General features: G+C 33.3%; 2 protein-coding genes across 2 annotated transcripts; both read right to left on the bottom strand.

Annotated features, from left to right (window-relative positions):
* Positions 1 to 1,169: 1,169 nt before the first annotated feature.
* LOC129885832 (EH domain-containing protein 1-like) lies at positions 1,170 to 6,316 on the bottom strand. The gene is made up of 16 exons (XM_055960276.1): positions 6,170 to 6,316; positions 5,963 to 6,042; positions 4,630 to 4,698; positions 4,481 to 4,538; positions 3,960 to 4,015; positions 3,833 to 3,875; positions 3,669 to 3,730; positions 3,353 to 3,472; positions 3,144 to 3,246; positions 3,003 to 3,052; positions 2,636 to 2,764; positions 2,300 to 2,551; positions 2,109 to 2,188; positions 1,831 to 1,957; positions 1,589 to 1,732; positions 1,170 to 1,501 (listed from the first exon to the last, which is right to left on the bottom strand). Exons 1-16 carry the CDS (start codon positions 6,252 to 6,254, stop codon positions 1,316 to 1,318), a joined length of 1,644 nt encoding a protein of 547 aa, XP_055816251.1. The 5' UTR covers positions 6,255 to 6,316; the 3' UTR covers positions 1,170 to 1,315.
* Positions 6,317 to 7,421: 1,105 nt separating this feature from the next.
* Positions 7,422 to 10,756, bottom strand: LOC129885840 (RPM1-interacting protein 4-like). The gene is made up of 4 exons (XM_055960288.1): positions 10,661 to 10,756; positions 9,142 to 9,597; positions 8,417 to 8,611; positions 7,422 to 7,622 (listed from the first exon to the last, which is right to left on the bottom strand). The coding sequence occupies exons 1-4, from the start codon at positions 10,664 to 10,666 to the stop codon at positions 7,602 to 7,604; spliced, it is 678 nt and encodes a 225-aa protein (XP_055816263.1). The 5' UTR covers positions 10,667 to 10,756; the 3' UTR covers positions 7,422 to 7,601.
* Positions 10,757 to 13,521: the final 2,765 nt, after the last annotated feature.

Raw genomic sequence — 13,521 nt, forward strand, 5'->3', positions numbered from 1 at the left:
AAGAATAGGAAATTAAAAGTTTTATGAGAAAAATAACAAACAAATAACGAATAGATAACAAATAAATACAAATAAATAAATACCAATAACAAATAACGATTAAATAAATAATGAAAGCGTCACAGATAAAATAGAGTAATCAAAACATAGAAAGTAATAAATAATAACAGAAATAACAGAAATCAGAAGTCAAAGCGCAAGAGATCGTAATGCACTACTACGCCTATGAATAGAGAAGAATAACGAGACTATGAACTAGCCTTCTACCCTAATGTGGGTCCTCCACACCCTCCTATCTAATGTCATGTCCTCCGTAAGCTGTAACTGCGCCATGTCCTGTCTAATCACCTCTCCCCAATACTTCTTCGGCCTACCCCTACCTCTTCTGTAACCATCCATGGCCAGCCTCTCACACCTCCGCACTGGGGCATCTGTGTCTCTCCTCTTCACATGTCCATACCATCTCAGTCGCATTTCCCGCATCTTGTCTTCCACCGAGGCCACTCCTACCTTGTCCCGAATAGCCTCATTTCTAATCCTGTCGCTCCTGGTGTGCCCACACATCCATCTCAACATTCTCATCTCAACAACTTTCATCTTTTGAATGTGAGAAGTCTTAACTGGCCAACACTCCGCCCCATACAGCATAGCCGGTCTAACCACCACTTTGTAGAACTTGCCCTTAAGTTTTGGTGGCACATTCTTGTCACATAGCACTCCAAAAGCGAGCCTCCATTTCATCCACCCTACCCAATACGATGTGTGACATCATCGTCAATCTCCCCGCTGCCTTGCATGATAGACCCAAGATACTTGCAACTACTTCTCTTTTGGATGGCCTGAGCACCAAGCATAACTACAGCGCCAACCTCCTGAGGTGTCTCACTGAACTTGCACTCTAAGTACTCTGTATTTGTCCTACTCAAGAAATTAATATAAAGACAGGCAAGCTTATCAAATTATAATTAATTTATATTTATTTTTAATAGGTTTAACGAATGGTTATAGAAAAATCAAAATAAGTGAGGTAGACATAATATCATAAACCACAAGAGAGATGAATGTTATAAAGCAAAACCTGAATAGAGGTCTCTGTAATTATCCTAAAAATTTAAGGAGGATAGTTACGCATAAAATTAAGTACTAAAGATAACAGATTACAAAATATGTAACGGCTAATTTATCAAAACTTTGAATTGAATGAAATAAGGATTCACAGTGCAAAGAATGCACAAAATTTCAGTAAATATACATCAAGAGAAAAACTAACATTCTGAATCATCATTCATCTAAGATAAAAAAAAATTAAGAGCTTTTATTCATAAGGATTTCTGAAGTTCTTCAGAAGTTCAGGGATATCATGACTGAGCATGCCATCCACAGCTTGAATCATTTTAGGCTTCAATTTTTCGAAATCATTGATGCTGTAATGACTTAAAACTTCCCTAAAATGATCTACACTTGGAAAATCGCCTGCTGGTAAATGGAACTCTTTCTGGACCTGTGTTACAAATGTACATTCAATGTTAAAACATATTTCTGAAATGTGAAAAAGTTTTGTTAAGCATAAGTGTGTTGAGAAATAGACCTTTTCGAATACATTGTCAAGATTCTGAATGAGCTTTTGTTGAGTTTTAGACTTGCCCATCAATGCAGGCATCTCCTTCTTAAGATGGCTAATTATGTAGGAATGGATCTTAGCGGCTCTTGCACGTTTAACAAATTCATTGATCTGAAATAGTACAAAAATTGGATTAAGACAAGTAAACCATCTGGTACACAATGTTAAACAAATAGAAAATGTGAATGGGCAAAAAGAGGTGATCTTACTCGACGGTCACAAGCCTTCTTTGGGATATCTATTAAGTCATCAAGAAGGTCATCTTGTTCTTTTTCGAAAAGATCCTTTCCTATAGGACCAACAGCTTCTTCATTAACAGGTTTGTCGTTGAAAGAGCTGCAAAGCCAAAAGTTATGAGAACTTGTTACACACAATGCACATAAAGGTATTAGCTATAACTAACCTTTATTTCTTTTACAATCGACATGCTATATAGTCACTTTGATCAAAACATACAGAGCTATAGAAAGAAAGACCTTCCTCTTACCCTATATAAACTCGCACAACTTCAGGTGTGTTCAGAACTTTCCCGAGAGACCACATCAATGCACCATAAACTCTCATTAGCTTCCATAAAAAAACAAAAGGCGAAGAAACTTTTAGCATCAAGCCAAATTATATTGTGGAGTCAGAAAAAAACGAGAAAACAGTTGTATATTGAGAATCCTCATATCTTACTTGTTGCGTATCAATTTGATCTGCCTTGTTTAATACAACACGGATTTTGTCTTCATGGCCTTTCAAAGATGATATAACTCTTTTCAATTCATCACTAATATCAAGTTTATGTGGGTCAAACAAGAGGAGTATCATGTCACATTTTGAAGCAAACCATGATATGACACCAGTAAAATCATAACTCCTCTCTGTCCTTTGCTTCTCTCCCGATAAAACTCCAGGAGTGTCCACAAACGAAATATGGTCAAGGAGCTATCAAGAAATGAATATAATTAAATTATTAAATTATGCTTCGCTTTAGGACAAAGTAAAAGAAGTTGCTAGATATTGACTCACAGAATGTGGCAACTGGGAACACTCAAATTTTGACAAAAATGCTCCACCAAACTTTGTCAAATCAGTGAATGGCAAGTCGGCGTGAACAGCGATAGTGTTGCCAGGAATGCTCCTTTCATCTGGACCAGACTGACCAAAAAATCACTGTAAGGAACTAAAATGAGAAACTAGTACCTTAAACAAAGTATACAACAATCAAACTGCGTTGCTGATGTATTGCCATGAAAACCTTATTAGAAAGGAAAGGCTGTAAAGGACTAATAGTGGTATTACTACTACTTCTACTACAACAATTAGCATTAGGATCGATATAGTATCTTTAACCAAGGGCATAGAACATATGGAACAATATCTATTCCCTATTTACCGTAACCACAATAAATCTGTCGGTTGTTGGCTCTGGTCCGATGTGTGCCCCTATTTCAACCAAAAAAGAAAAGAAAAGAACAAACATTAGGTAAAAACTGGCAAGTATAAAACAAAAGTACAGAGATTGGACAGTACTAACCTGGATAATTGCACTTTAGCAAGTGTTTGATAAAAGTGGTTTTTCCGGTCGAGTATTGCCCCAAAAGCATGACCATAGGCTTGGCATCAAAATCGCTCTCCGTCTATGATAACAAATAAAAATAAGCATTCATAAATACAAGTTTAACTTATATAAGGTCGTTGAAAATACAACTATTTAGACATTATCAGTATGCTTCTTCCACTCACCAGAGTAGGAGATGCAAAATCATTAAAGCGGTATGTAAGTTCTAGTGGCTTTAACTTTTCATTGTACAGTCTCTTCAAACCATCAGTTACTGATGTAACAGCAGTGAGAGAAGGCTGGATCTGAAGAAAAATCAAAATGAAACAAGGTCAAAAATAAAAATGAGAAAATACCCAAATGGCCAATTTGTAGTAAAGACACTAATAATTGAGGGACAAGGCTTTGCGGAACTCTAGGAAAAAATAACACAAAGCTCAATCTGGAGTATGTAAACTAAGATGGATTTCAAATTGCCTTCCCAAGGAAATCAGAGCTCACCTTCTTTCTAGATTTTCTGGAAAACAAGTTGATTGGTGGTGGTGGCTGCACTTGTATAGTTCCTGTATGCTTTTTCAAGTTAGGAAAGTTAACCAAGACAGCCTATGTTTTTTTTTTAATTTGTGTAAAAGCATCATTGATATGAAATGACACTTTATACTGACCATTTGTTTCAATCATGTTTTTCATCAACTTCCCATTAGTTTTCTGTGAGGCAAAAAAGAAACCATTCATAACCAAGGGCTTATAGTTCCCAGTAAGAAAATAAGATGGAATTGTTGAAGCACTTACGGACAATAAAGCATCCAAACCTTCCATTGATGGAGGACTCAAAAACTCCATATTAGCTACAAAAATCAAGAGAAAATGAAACAAGAATTAAGTCAATCAAGACACACTCAGATCTTTTCATCACCAGGACAGCCAATAAATTACTGCATTAAACAAAGTACATCTAAAACTTATAACAATAATTGAAATGCCTTAATCTGTCACTTCCACACTAATGATTATGAGATGTGCGTAATCTTTATTGGATGAACTGATGCAATAGTAAGTGTTCACTATAAATTTTACTTTTTGAAAATTGAGTAGCCCAATAAGTAGATAAACAGTAAATCCTTTCAAATGTATACAATGAATGTGAACTTTCAAAATAAGATCGTCATTTAAGAAATATTAAGATGGTAATCCATCCTCTGCTTAACACATTGACAGTAAAATACGGCTCAAATATTTGAGCTTAAATTAACCTTGTGGCTCTCTGACCCTAAATAACAAGTGGATTATAAATAATGATCAAGAAGCATTACCTTTGCTCCTAAGAAGATCAGAGCTGAGTTCAGATCCTTCTTGTGCCAAGGAGATCAACTACAATAAAAGGAAAAAAAATGGATTTAGGTTTCTATTTGATCAATTTAGATAGAACTTATAGAAAAAAAAATTTAGTGCCAAATATGACCTGCATTGCAGTGACGAACTCATTGAAACCCAAAAAACCTTGTCGTTTAGAATCGGCGATTGCCCAAACCTTCATACACACAAATTGAAAATTAGTCATTTAGCACTATCACACAAGGTATATATCTGGCAAGTCAACAAACAAGCAACAAGCAAAAGCTGCTTACACAGTCCAAATGTTGCTTTATAACAAAAGAAGAACCTCAACATTCCCTTAAGCTAATTGCACACTGAATGGCTTTTATGTGGAAAACAGAAATGGTTGGCATTTGCTTCGACGATAAAGATAGCTGTATTGGCACATTAAATGACACTTACACAAAATTTGAATCACGCAATCGCTACTCTCCACATTAAACTTCATTAACAGCTGCAAAAGCCTATAACATCTAACAGTGATTTTAAACAATCAATAGAAGACTTAGTTCTAAGATAAGAAAATCATTCGAGATACGCACCACCAAAAAGCAACTAAATATCAAAACAACTATGACAGGATTCCTACTTATTGCTAATGAATGCATAAATAACATTCAAAGATGCACCTATACACGTATGTCTCTAGGTATATATATAAATCAGATATATAAATCAAAAAGGCTTGGAGCGTAAATAGATCGTATATTCAAAATAAAAAATCAGCAATAAAACCAAAAAAGGGACAAAAATCAGAACAATTGCACAGAATAACACTACCTGCTTGAGTTCAGGCCTTAAATAAATTTGAAATATTCAAATAATCAACGGATAAACAATTGCACACAGATTACTAATCAACACATGATTAACAAATATACAAACGAAACACAAAGCTGGAGCTCATAAACGAACATATATACAAATACATCACTATGTGCACGAGTGCATACATATATGTATGTATATCTGTAAATCAGATGTATAAGCCAATCTCAACTTACAGACACAGAGATAGCGTATTCAAAATAAACAACAACAGGTTTCATTTTTACCAAAAAAGCAAAACAAAATCAGAACAATTGCACAGAAGAACAATACTGCTTGAGTTCAGGCCTTAAATAGATGACTCATTAATAAATTCGAATATTTAGATAAGCAGTTGCACACATGTTTCCAATCAACGCATAAACCAACACATATTGCTAATCAACGCATAAATAATGGCACACATATTGCTAATCAAAGCATAAACAATTGCACACATATCGCTAATCAATGCGTAAATAACAAACTTTTATACACAAAACACAAAGCTAAGACACATAAGAGATAGCGCGTTCAAAATTTACACTTATAAATTTCATTTTCACCAAAAACTTGACAAAAATCAGAACAATTGAACAGAAGAACACTACCTGCTTGAGTTCAGGCCTCGATAGATTCGACAACGAAAACAACTTTATAGCATCATTTCCTGTAATACGACCATCTCCATCTGCATACCAAATCCAAAAAAAATCATATCGATAAACCGATCAGATTTCACCGAAAATGTAAAAAACGAAGAGTTGCTCGTAACAGAACAGATGAAAAATGTTTCAGAAGAGATCCGAAAATCGTACCTGAATCGACGAAATTGAACCAGTTTTGGTAGATCTTTTGATCCTCTTTTGAACACGAAGAAACTGGAACTGATACAATCTCCATTTTTGTTTTTTCTTCTATGGAGAAGAAGAAGAAGAGAAAAATAGTGTAAGTTTTTTTTTCAGTAATTTGAAATTTGAAAAGCCCTGAAAATTGCGGCACTTTTTTATAACAGATAGGGGCACGATTTTCAAGGTACGTTGCGACGTCGTTTAGTATGGATGGGGGATGGGATTAGTTTTTTTTTTTTTTTTTCATTTATAGGATTTATTAAATTTCACAAGCTCATTCTTGCGATTTTAATTCTACATGAAGTTTAACAAAAAAATTCAAAGTCTTGAAACTTGTAAACATGTTATAATATTTGTGTAATCATAGACCTTTGTAACTTGAGTATCTGACATCTTGAACATGTACTAATATGTGTTATTATAAATTTTTTAATTCGATATTCCAATATTTTGCTATATTAACTAAAAAAATATTTGGAAAAGTAACGTTGTTATAAAAATGTTTGACTGTATACTTTATTTGTTCGATTTCCTTTTTACCTGTTTGAGTCTCTATGGGGTTTAAGAAAAAATTAAAGTTTTTTTAAAACTTGTGAATATGTCATAACATTTGCCTAATTTGTCGTTTTAAAATTATTTATGTTGCTATAAAACTCTTTGTTATGTGTAAAATCAGAAATTTAAAATTAAATTATTTCAAATAGGAGTTAGAAAAACTTATTAAATGGACATTTATATCAATTGTCTTTTGAAAACAGTCGTTCTATCTTTACGAGGTAGTGATAAAATCTACGTACACTCTATCTTTTCCAAATTTCATTAGTGGAATTTCACGATATGTTGTTGTTGACGACATTTAGGTGTATTCATATTTGAAAATAGAAATAAAAATAGTTAATTTTTGGATTAGAATTGACTTGAAAAGAATCTTTGAAAAATGTCTTGCTTGTCCAATAATCTCAAAATTCATAATTCAAATTCAAAATTGAAACTAGCCAAAGAAGAGACAGCCAAGAGCGTAACACTGGAGATTCAAATTATTATAATTAAGTTATATTAAATTGGTTGTGTGCAATTTGCCAGACTAACTTGAAATCGCGTTGTGTAAGACTCGTTAAAGAAGAAAATCCTTCTTACTAAGATTTTTTCATTCTCAGAGTTTGAACTGAAAACCTTCGATTAAAGACAGGGGGATCCTATCTATCCTACTACGACCAATCTTGTTATATCTCAAATTATTTTGATCAACAAACATACAATGACCAAAATTTGGATTAAATGTAACCAATTGTTCTTCCACAACTACAAGAAACATTAATACAAATATTTAGTCAATTCACCTTCAGTGTAAAACATTAATATATGGTTCTTTTCTTTTTTAACATGAGCATGTTGATCTTCAAAAAAGGCAGCAAAACACCTGGAAAACCATAGAAAAATAGTAAAATCAGACAAATAAAGGATCATATGAATGTGAAACCATTTTGACTACAAGGAAAGTTACTAAATTTATTTAATTCCTTATTCCCTTTACATAAATGGGACATGTGGATCACTATATTTTTTGTCGTAGATGACGTTATTCATGTTGAAGTCTGTGACCATCCCATGTCTTCAACCATGCTAAACGGATGTATATGGAAAGTAGACGGGGTAACTATTTTCAGCTCGAGCTACGACCACTATATATAGCTTGAGCTGGAGATAATTACCGTTTGTTTTTCATATTCATCCGTTTCATGAGTTTTAAGGTAGTGGATGCAAAGTATTAACACTGCATCCACCACAATATATAGCTCGAGCTAAAGACAGTCCACAGTACATAGTTCGAGCTAAAGACAATCATTGATTGCACTCTATATATAGATATATATAGCTCGAGCTGAAGATAATTACCATCTACTTTTCATATACATCGTCTTACAAGTTTAAAGCTAGTGGATGCAGAGTAACACTCAGTAGCGGAACTAGATAGGACCAAGGGGTTCATCCAAACTCCTTTCCGTGGAAAATTACACAGTTTATATGTGGTTGAAATTATTTTTTATGTATATATAATAGATATTGAACCCCCTTGGCCTTCTTCATGTATTTACTTTTTCATATTTTGACCTCTTAGTGAAAATTCTAGCTCCGCAACTGGTAACATTGCATCCGCCACTATATATAGCTCGAGTCGAAGACAGTTACCTTAGCTAAAGAAAGGATACATACCTTTGATTTAGCATTTTTTTTGTGATTATGTGATGAAGGCATGCTTGATTGTGGCTGCACAATAGGGAACTTAGCAGCTGCTATATGCTTTTCCTCTTTAACTTTGTTGAAAATTACTGTAAATCCTTCTCCAGATTTTGGATCTTTCTCATCCCATGCCCCAAATTTTGGTACTGATGCTGCTGATGAACAAGACTAACATACATACACATGAAGAAGTGAAAATTAGAGACATATTATTGTAGGACTAAATCATGACCTGTTCCATTGCTATTTGGTGTAAACACACAATGCGAGTAAATTTTTACTGTCAAAACAAATTCGTTTTGGTAGCCATACATGAAATTCGATAAACTCAGGCTCCCAAAAATATGTTTGCACACCATCAGATAGGCTCGTTTTAACACACTGAAAGTGTGATCTACTAGTGATCAATGAAGTTGGATGAGAACCATGAGGTCTAATTCCGGAGGGAAGTGTTTTCTTCTCATTTATCCAGGACTTGGTGGACAGAGCTGCCCGATATTTGTGTTGGTGGAGGTAGAAGATGCCTGTGGAATTAGTCAAGGTGTCCACAAGGTAGCCCAGATACCACAACTCATTTTAATCATCAAGTTCATAGACAAATCTATCACTATGACATATTAATCACTTCATCAAAGCAGAGTATCTCATTAAGTACTTTCTTTAACAGGAAACATTGAAAAAGAGAATAAGAAACTTACAAGATCATCAGATGGATTTCTGCTATTTTTTATCAGTATATTGGGACTAGGAGGAACAAATACATTGCCACGATCGTTCTTGTTCTTCTTAACATCAGATGTTTTTCTTCGTCGTCTTGGCTGGTTAACTGAAAAACCAGAAATACTATGACTATCCCCAAAGGACTCTGAATTTGAATTAGTCGGGCCAATACTCTTGTATTGGCCCGACTCTGCAGAAGGAATTCTGCGGTGAACATGATGGTACTGGTGTTTTTCGACTAAAGTAGTTTTCGTAGGAGAAATGTTAATGCTAGCATTGTCATATCCGCTACATGCAAAGGCCTCTGGATTCTCCTCTGGATCATTTGGATTTATCATCTTACCTCCTTTATTACTTTTGCGCGCATTCTCAAAATAGGCTGTGTATGGCACATTTTCGCCATCCCAGTTCCCAAATTTAGGAACATGTGCTCCCTGATGCAACAAAAATACTTCAGAACTCAGAAGTGCAAAACAACAACACTGCCTCAATCTTAAACAAGTTGAGGTCGACCATAGGAATCTCAAAAACATGACTAAGTAAACTCATAGAAAATAATACTTATATAAAACATACTCCCTCCGTTTCAATTTGTCTGTCTGGTTCTGACTTGGTACGAAGTTTGATAAGAAGAATTTTGAATCATGTGATTTTAAACTAAAGATATGTAGAATGTACCAAAAAATTATTTAATCTTGCGGATATAAACATATCGTCATGTGAAAAGTTAAAATTAAAGTTATCAAACAAGGGAGAAGACATTATTTCTTAGACGAACTAAAAAGGAAAGTAGGACAAACGAATTGAAACAGAAGGAGTACTGACATGACTAAAACTTAATCCTAGACTATTTCTAGTCTTGAGAAACATGTTATCCCTGCTACAACAAAGGTATTTCAGGAGTATACAACAACTACCAACCGCAACGCATAAATCTCAATCAGGCCGGAGCTGGTTACATGAATCCTCACCGACCATATTAAACTCATCCGATCCAAAAAAAAAAAAGGAAATGAAAACATAATAAAAAGTAGTACAAGTTCTTTATACTTTCTACCGACCATGTCGTTCTAGAAAAAGTTTATTGTGCCTTTGAAGTATGACAAAGTCAGAATTTTCACTAAAGGGATTTAAAATATAAAAAAGTATAGTAGAAGTTAAAGAGATTTAACATCTATTACATATACGTCAAAAATAATTTTGACCTTGTATATATACAATATAATTATTCAGCTATCCAAAACCCTTGCGCCCGAGCTCCGCCCTTCCTTCAAAGCTGTTGTAAATGCAACTATGAACTGGAGCCTAATTTCATGGTTATCCCAAATAGGTAATTAGGACCATATAACTAAATTAACTAAATTTTGGTGTTCTTTTCCCTGATTAATAAACTCTCTAAGAAATGAAAACATCGGTAAATTCAAAGCAATATTCAAGAGAAAATAAGATAATTAAGGTGCAAAAAAAAACAATATTTGAAGAAGGAACATTACTTACAGCCATTAATGATATTTGAATTAATTATTCTTCAATGGAAATATAACTGACTATGTATTAAGAAAACACAACATTTAAATTGGGATCAATTATTTTTTTAAAATTTATCTGAGATCCCTATGAGCTTTTGGACCTGCTAGGCAATTTAAGAAAAAGGTTTCTTTGGTTACATATATTTGTTTTCACTAAAAACTTAAATTAAACAAAATAACCCTGGACTTCAAAATTGTCTTTAATTTCTTGGCATGGAGAAAAAACAAATGATCCTAAACTAAAAAAATAAATATGATTCAATTGGTTTTTGTTGACTCATCGATTGGAGCGTTAGTTGGTGGTTAGACCTGTTTGTTTATATATTTTAGGAATCTCGGTCAGATTTATTGTTTACTTTTTCTAACAAAAATTGATGGTACAGAACGATTCTCTTTTACACTTTGTTTAGATGGTTGTTAGGTATTGTTTCTTAATATATTATATCATATTGTATTCTATTGTATTGTATTGTACTGTATTATTTTAATGAATACAACGCTTGAATAGATTGTATTGTTCTCTGTCGCTACATAATGTCACACATCGACAATTTGAATGATAAACGTATAAGAAAAGTAGGGTACGAGAGATAGAGTCACTATGAAAATGCATGGTAAAGGATAAATTAAGATTATAAAATAATAAATAAAGATAAAATAAGAAGAGAATATTTAGATAACGACGTGCACGCACCAAATCGGTCGTTACACAAAATGAGACTTTTCGTTGTTACCTAATGATGGATTTAAACAATATGATACAATGAAATTTAAGTAACAATCAAAACAAATATTGTATCTAAACTAACGATACAACATAATACAAAGAGTAACAACCATCCAAACAAGGTGTTACTGGACCTATGTGATGCAAATGGACAATGGCATTTTTAGTCCCTTAGTTGTGAAATTCGGATGTTAGTCCTTATGATATATGACTTACCATATCTAATCTTAAATCAAAATAGAAGTGTTTTTTCGATTCCTTAAGTAGAAAATATGTTATATTTGGACTATTTTTAGAACTATATTGCCCTCAAGTATCAAGTAATAATATAAATTTAACATTGATATCAATAAATCAATAGTGATATGATTGATAATGTGATACTTTTTTGAAGAATCACATACATAAGGATTAAAAGTGCATTATTTTAATTAATTGGAGGTCTCAAAAGTTAAGTATCATAAGAATCAAAATCAAAATTCAACAATATTTGAAGGACCAAAACTACAATTATCCCTACACCCAAAATGGAGTTGAAGTGGTTCTTGGACTGAATAATTAATGAAGTTTTCCTATATATTTCTCAAGTAAGGAAGAGTAATGAAAGTTTTTGGTTCCTGGATCATATAAATAATAAAATTTTCCTATTTGTTTCTCAAGGAAAATTAATTAAAGTTTTCCTATAGATTTCATAATGATAATTAGATTCATCACTACATCAACTATATAAAGTAGAAAAAGTATGATGATTTTGTACTCACTGTTGAAAACATATGCAAATTAGACTAAAGCAAAAATGGCCACTTATTCAATCTCTTTCACAACATTTCTTATTTTGATTTTGATAATTGTTCCTTTCAAAAGTGGTCACTCTAGATCTTTAGTCTCCATTGAAGATTATGACCTCCCAAGAGCAAGTCCTTGTCTTAGTAATGGTCAATATTATGTTAGCCCACCCTATAGACGAGGGCATGGAGCTAGTGTGTCTAAACAAGGGGCCATGATCAACGATTATCCACATGTAAGATCCAATATATTGGGACGGATCAGGCCTAACACATAGCCCTAGTATGGGTCTTGGTACACCACCACATCAAGAGTTAATTAACCACAATACAATGGGACATATCAGGCCAACACATAGTCCTGATATGGGTCATGGTACACCACCACACCAAGAGTTAATCAACCACAACACATTGGGACATAGCAAGCCAACACATACCCCTGGTATGGGTCATGGTACACCACCACACCAAGATTTAATTAATCACAATACATTGGGAAGTATCAAGCGAACACATAGCCCTAGTATGGGCCATGGTACACCACCACACCAAGTGTTAATTAACCCCAATACATTGGAATGTATCAATCCAACATATAGACCTGATATAGGCCATGGTACACCACCACACCAAGAGTTAACTAACCACATGTCCTAAAAAATTATATAGCTATATTTGCAAAATGATGGTTGTGATACACAATTTCAAATAATAACAATTATTATTATTATTATTACAAAAGCAACCATTCATCTTGATAGTGACAATCAAATTAGTTGAATGATTAATAATTTGGTTCGAGCTTGATTTAATAATTTATTTATACACGAATAGCAACGGTGTAAAAATTTGATTTATACCTTATTAATATAATTTAATACATTATAACAAATAATTTAATTATCATTTTGAATTTAAGGATGCAAATCAATAAAGGTTTACTCTATATTAACAAGACTAAAACTTAATTCCAAACTTCTTAATTATAAATTTGTGAAGAATCACCGATAGAAGGATTAAAGGTGCAAAATTTATAATAATTGAGGGACCTAAACTATAATGATCCCTACAACAAAATGTTGTTGAAATGGTTCTTGGATTAAAATTTTGTTGCACCTTATTTGTTGACTTGGAGCCAATTTCAAGTTAAATTAATTGTGTGCGGTGATATACATGCGTCGCCATGTGTATATTTCCTTAGAAAAAACTTTTTTTTTTATTTTTTATTCCATTGTATCCTGTCCAATTAAAAAAAAAAACTTGACCATAATAATTAGATTTTTAACTTCTTTTTTGTTTGTCTCTCACATGCGA

The sequence above is a fragment of the Solanum dulcamara genome, chromosome 1 (genome assembly GCF_947179165.1).
Source record: "Solanum dulcamara chromosome 1, daSolDulc1.2, whole genome shotgun sequence".
Classification (NCBI taxonomy): Eukaryota; Viridiplantae; Streptophyta; class Magnoliopsida; order Solanales; family Solanaceae; genus Solanum; species Solanum dulcamara.